This window comes from Metopolophium dirhodum, chromosome 9 (assembly GCF_019925205.1).
Source record: "Metopolophium dirhodum isolate CAU chromosome 9, ASM1992520v1, whole genome shotgun sequence".
Classification (NCBI taxonomy): Eukaryota; Metazoa; Arthropoda; class Insecta; order Hemiptera; family Aphididae; genus Metopolophium; species Metopolophium dirhodum.
This window is the reverse complement of record NC_083568.1, coordinates 32,851,898-32,858,742: the sequence shown is the minus strand read 5'-3', so window position 1 is coordinate 32,858,742 and position 6,845 is coordinate 32,851,898. Positions and strand designations below refer to the sequence as shown.

The following is a 6,845-nucleotide window of genomic DNA, read 5'->3' as shown; positions in this document are numbered from 1 at the left end:
AATATAAAAAATATTATGATTATTAAATAATTATCTGGTGTATTGAATGTTCAAATGTTGGTATTCGTATGTCTACGAAAACATTCACGGGACGTCATTCATTAATCATTTGGGTGAATGATCTAAGAATGACTCGAGTAAAGTATTCGACTACCTAAGTATATATAAATTGGGCATTTGCCAAGAAATTGACCGATCGTTTGGGTGAACTAATCTTTAACTATTTTGTATATACCTAGGACCTACCTAACCGTCCTAAAGTCTTTAGAACTGGATCAAATAAGGAGTACTTCAATACGAGCAAAAGAAAAACCAAATATAGACTTAAACTCAAAACCAAGTAAAATTATATGTTCAATTTTACTTTCTTACTTTCTTAACTTTTGTTATGATCAATATTTAATATTTTTTTGTGTGTATAATTTATTAGGATTTGAGCTACATGTATAATATAAGATTTTTGATATTGACTGTAAAAAAATTTATCTAAGTCAAGTGGTTTATTTTTTATGACTTTAAAATGTCAATATTTTTTAAAGTATGACTCATTAATTTGAAAAGTAAAACCTTTTATAAGATTTTTTCACAACTGCAGCAGGATCAACTTTATTTAACAAACAAAATAAGATTTCAAGACATTGTAAAAAATGAACTACATGACGTAAATAAACGCTTTTACAATCAATATTCTTCTAAAAAACCAGATAAACAAATTTGCTATTTTGAATTTTTCAAAAATAATTTAGATGAGATTTAATTAATAAAAAATAAAAGTTAAAAAAGTTAAATATATTGTTTGTTATAAACTTACAACTATCAACGTACACGGTACAATTAATTTTCTTAACTTTGACTTGTTTAACTAACGTTTTTTTTTTTCATATCAACTCACCCACCTTTGATGTAAAGCATATATAAACACGAATATTTGTTTGCGTTAAACTTAAAGTAATATAGTATACTTATATACTCTATGTTTATAATTTATATATAATATTATATCGTCGGACGGTGCAAGATTTATTGTAATACATGAAATATAATGACGTCGATAGGTATATGGATACACGTACGCCATCGCAGTAGCTATATAAGTTATCGGATCGACAGAAAATGATCATCTCTGAGATAATATTATTATCATCATTGTCTGCAAACGCGCGGACGACCTTGACGAGAGCCCTAAAATCATGATTCAACCGAGTGAGTATTGTTTCAGTTGTAGTGATGTCATATTATGTATTTGTTATGTATAAGATTTATAATTAAAAAATATTTTTTTTTTACAGATCGAATTTAATTTGAATTAAAACATATCAAACTCCAAACGGCACAGCCGCCGAGTGACGCAGGTGACATAATATAATATTATATTATATAGCCAACGAAAACTTCTACTTCGAGCGAAGACCCGAGAAAGAACCAGAATCGCCAACAAAGTCTACATATTAAATTAATTATGATTTATTGCAATATGTAAAATAATGTATAGGTTCCTGTGTTCTGTCTATCTAAGCAAATTCGCCGAGTGCGCGACATAAATGACGAGTCAATAATCTGTGAATCGTTGCAATACTATTGTAATAATTGTAAGTCACTGGCTAGTCAAAGAATTCGTAATAGTAATATGTAATAATTTCTTGGCATTATTTATTAAATCAAAAAAATAAAACATTTTATCTTTTAATAATAATTGAATGAATCGCCAAACTTAAAAAAAATATAAATTATTATAATTTATATAAAAAAATAAAATATAAAACATGTGTACCGAAGAAACCGTATTATGCAGTTTATTTCAACGAAGATGTATATATATATACAGGGTGTCCCACTGAGATCGATTTTGAAATTATAATGTTTCTAACATAAACTAGATCGTATATTACTTAACAAGAATATTGATATTTAAAAAAATGGTAAAAAATCAGCCACTTGACTTAAATAAATGTTTTTACGATATAAATTTTTCTGAAAATCAGATTTACAAATTGGCTATTTTGGATATTTTGGAAATGTTTTTTATCAGTTTTTAAGTTTTTTATTTCCAGTATTAAAAAATAAAAAATAAAAAATAAAAAATGTATACTAAAAATGTAGCGCAATAGTCTATGAATTATATTTAAAAGAAATTTTTTAAAAATATTAATTAGAACAAAAGTTATTTCATCTGTCAGATCTCAGTGGGACACCCTGTACATAAAAAAGCCGGCGTTTTTATTTTGGAAAAATATATATAAGTATGCAATGACCGCGGTAATCATTATTATAATAATAATTTAGAGATTTATAAGAAACCGAAGAGTTCAGGTTTTAGAGGTAAGAATTACAATACAATTAATAATATATTTGTGTCCATGTGTAGAATTGAGAACCCCAAAGTAACATCATTTCTTAGACATTTTAGTTGACAAAAAGTCAAGTAGTGAGCACAATACATTTTTACATTTTTATAACTTATAATATAGGTAGGTACCTACTATCATATTCATTTAATCATTATCGCCGGGGCAATATAGATGGTATTATTTCTTATTTAAGATTTATAATCAGCCAACAAAAGTACAAAATGGCAGGGTAAAGTTACGCGTTGTGTATAATACAATCGATATCTTCTTCCGTAGTTTCAAATACTTACCTATATTTGTAGACTGTGCATTACACTAAACTCTTCGAAATTCGTGTATGGTGCATCTAATGATCACAATTTTTGATTATTCGTTATTTCATTATGACATTATTATAATCAGCCAACAGGATAAGTTTGTAATTTTTAACACCAACAAATTCTTTGCCCTGGACTCCTTAAAGTTAAATCCGGCAATGATACTGCAATTAATACTGCCACCAGCAATATTGTTCTGTGATAATGGTATTATATGTCTTTTAATATTTAACGTACGTTCCCCTCCCCACATAAAAGCGAATTAAATATTTATTTTTTTCTATTGTTTTTAGTATGCAAATTGTATAAATATTTGTATAACCATTTTTCAAATTTGTGCACCTTTGGTTTACGCCAGACAAAATGCCCCCCAGACAAAAATCGGGATGGTGCTGGATATGCGCCTCAGATATGTTTCTCCAGCATCCGCCCCAGTTTCGTACTCTAAATCCTCAAGTTGGGTGTGCTGAGGTAAAGTTCATTGATATTTAATGATTAAGTAAAATTATTTAAATATTGTTAATTAGTTAAGTTCGTATTTCAAGCTCATTTGATTTCATGGTTTTAATTTAAATCTTAAAGTTAAAAGGACTAGGTAGGTATTTTTTAAATACCTAGTATAAAAAATAAAAAAAAAAAACAGTATCATTTTATATTATAAAATGTTTGTAAGACATTTGGAATTTGATAAACAATAATTTTAATAATGAAGGGCTTTACCCTTCAAAACGTCTTTTCCCGTCGGGAATGGTCCAAATAGAAAATCACAAATGTGCTTCGACACGTCGAAATCAAATAGTATTTTCTTCGGTGCTCGCGAGCGTTGGCGAGTCAGATTCATCAAGCACACGTCACACACATCTCTAATGACGATAATTATTATAATTATAAATTAACGTCTTACGAGATTCGTGCGTGGGACACATTAGAAATCGTACGGGAAGAAATGATTGTTGAACTCGTTACACTTATTGTCACACGCGCACTTAAACGGTGTTTGTAACAATAACACGACTTTTGCTGGGTAGGTGTGTTTGAAAATGGTATAATATTATAATATAAACGGTCAAGAACCTCTATCCTTCCGAGTGAACCTATCACATAACATAATGTTATGACAATACGATACATATTGTGTGTCGTATATATACGTGGCCACGTGGGTAAAAACGTGTAAACACGACACACACGCGGCCAACTGTTGCGTAAAGACTTATTATTAGAGACAGGATTTTGCATTTAATGTTTCATTATGTATGCAGTCAGAGTCAGTGGATTTCAACGATCATAAGCGTGATTACAGAAAACGACATAAACATTTTTAGCGTATTTTTGGTGTTTGCGCACATATTTTGTCATAGAAATGATGCATGTTTCATTTGCACATTAAATGTAATCAAAACGTAGATAAATTTAAAAAATAATAAGATTTCAAAATAGATCGTATACCGTTTTCCGTACCTACGTTATCCGTAGACTATTCACCGTTATTTTTACTTGAGAGGATTATGTCAGCGCACTATTTGTATTCTCTCTCTGGCCCACGTGCAAACTAACAAATCTACGTTTACCAACCCTGTGTTATTGCTTTTAATATTAGAGCGAATTCGCCTATAATCAAACTTTAAGTTCAGAACATTACCTGTGCTCTACGTTGGCTATTTTATGGTATTTAAAATTTTATGAAAATTATGAGTGTGCGTAAATTATAACAATCAGAAATGCATATGAATTGTAAAAAAATAAAATGTCGTAAAAAATCCAACTTAGGGATACAGGCAATGATCTTAGCTTAAAGTTTGATACTAAATGAATTCACTCTAATATTAAAAATGTCAACACAGTGTTGGTTTTGCAAATTATTGATGTGCTGTGTTGCGCGTGGATCAGAGAGAGAAAACAAATAGTGCTTAATATTACTATACTAATATTTTGAACTTTTCAAGTGCATTTTATATTAAAATTTGAAGTGCATCAAAATTCGGTCTTTGTATATTACATATTTTATTAAATAGTAATTTATTTATTATAAAAACTCAATAGAAATCATAATATTATAAAAGAGTATAAATGCGGCCGAGATGACCGTGTTATTACGACTGCGGCGGCGTTTCAGAATCCAGCTGAACGTCGGCCAACACCAACGACGGGTTTTCCACGTACGTCTTCCAGTCCTTGAAGAACCTGGCCACCGCGGCGCCGTCCAGGATCCGGTGGTCGGCCCCCCAGGACACGCCCATGACGGGCGTTCGGACCAGTTGATGCTGGTCGTCGTACCGTGGCCGGTAGTTGATCCGGCCCAACGCGCCGATGGCCACCTCGGGCGGCAGGATCATCGGCTGGAATGCCGAGCCTGCGATAGAGCCCATGTTGGACAGCGTGAACGTGCCGCCCGTCACGTCAGATGGCGCCAGCTTGCCAGCCGCGGCCTTGGCCCGGAGCTCGGTCAGCCGGTGGGCCACGCCGACCACGGATAGCGTCTGCACGTTCTTGACGTTGGGTACCGCAAGCCCGAGAGGGGTGTCGATGGCCACGCCGATATTGTGCGACCCGTTGGGCCTGTACGACCCGAAGTCGGGGCTGGCGGTGCTGTTGATACGTGGATGCCGGGCCAACGCCAGCGAGGTGGCCTTCAACAGGAACGGCAACAGCGTCAGCTTGATGTGTGGCGCCAGCTGTGCCTTCAGTTCCATCAACCTAGTCAGGTTCACCTCGTCCGTGATGACCAACGTCGGTATCTTGTTGGACGCCTCCATCGTGTTCCGCATAGTCTTTGCGTAACCTGTCAGCGGTAAGAAGTCCTGCAGCGGCGCCGAAAATGGCGGCCGAGTGCCGACTGCTGCGGGGGCGGGGGCGGGGGCTGACCACTGGTCGGCGGCCCCGAGTATGTCCTCCTTGAGCACACGACCGTGTTTGCCGGTACCTTGGACCGCAGTCAGATCGATGCCCTTTTCGGCAGCGATCCTGCGCACCGCGGGAGTGGTCAGAACCTGCGCCGTTACTCCTGCACCGGCGGCGTCCGCGCCCGCGGGTTCTCCCGGCGACGCGGCGGTGACTTCCTCCACATTATCTGCCAATACTTCCGCTCCATCCGCCACTTGCTCTGCGGCCGCCGTCTCGCCGTCCTCGACCACCTCGATGTCCACCAGGGCGCTGCCCACCCGGGCCGTGGCGCCCGTCTCGTAGTGTACCTTGGTCACGACACCCGCGTACCGGCTGGTTATGGTCACGGTCGCCTTGTCACTCTCCACCTCGCACACGTCGTCGAATTCTGATACCACGTCACCCACGTTCACGTACCACTCCTTGACCGTCACCTCGCTGATGCCCTCGCCGATGTCGGCCAACACGAACGGTACGATATTTTTGCCAGCGCGCGTACTATAACCGACGGTGCCAGAGAAGTCGGTGGCACTGCGACCGCAGCTGAGGCGCACGAACGACCGCCTCGGTTTGGGTTCCGGCGGACGACGCGTAGACCCGACCACGCATTTCCGATCGTCGCTGGACCGGTGACGGACGCCGGCCACGACGATCCTGCAAAGCGGCCTGGCCGCGGCGACGGCGGCGGTGCGTCTCACGGTCAACACGCCGGCCGGGAACATGGTCGCAAAACGCGTTGTTTACACGTACGACGAAATATGATATATTACACGACTATAATATGGTAATTATGTGGTGTTCGAGTGGTGCAGCGCTCGCGTGTACACGTTACCGTTGTTTACACGCAGACGCATCGCCGACCGCGGTATAGACTGATTACCATCGGATTCCGCGAGTCCGGCCGGGCCGATGCGTGCGCGCATGTTAATCAGCTGAACTCAAGGTCAAAAAACGAACGCACACGCGTGTATAGGTGATCGATAGGTATAACGACCGCGGCCGTCCAATACGCATAATACGCGTTGCAGTGCTTTTTAAAATGCGATAACGCGCGTGTTGCAGGTGTATCGGTCCGGTGGGTACCTATATGGCTATATTATATTATACACGTATATTGGACGTGTACGCTTTACACATATAGTGCGCATCAAACACGTAGGTAGGTACTATAGCTATTATAACAGTAAAAACGTCATATAGGTACGCGACTAGACAGTAAAATTATATGTGTACATTAAAAATCGAACGTCTTACTGTTATTATGTGACTTACATCATAATACAATATAACATTATAT

The 6,845-nt window shown here is 38.2% G+C and overlaps 1 protein-coding gene across 1 annotated transcript; it reads right to left on the bottom strand.

Moving 5' to 3' along the window:
- Positions 1-4,645: 4,645 nt before the first annotated feature.
- LOC132952521 (lipoamide acyltransferase component of branched-chain alpha-keto acid dehydrogenase complex, mitochondrial) lies at positions 4,646-6,429 on the bottom strand. Its single transcript, XM_061024834.1, has one exon. The coding sequence runs from the start codon at positions 6,268-6,270 to the stop codon at positions 4,759-4,761; it is 1,512 nt and encodes a 503-aa protein (XP_060880817.1). The 5' UTR covers positions 6,271-6,429; the 3' UTR covers positions 4,646-4,758.
- Positions 6,430-6,845: the final 416 nt, after the last annotated feature.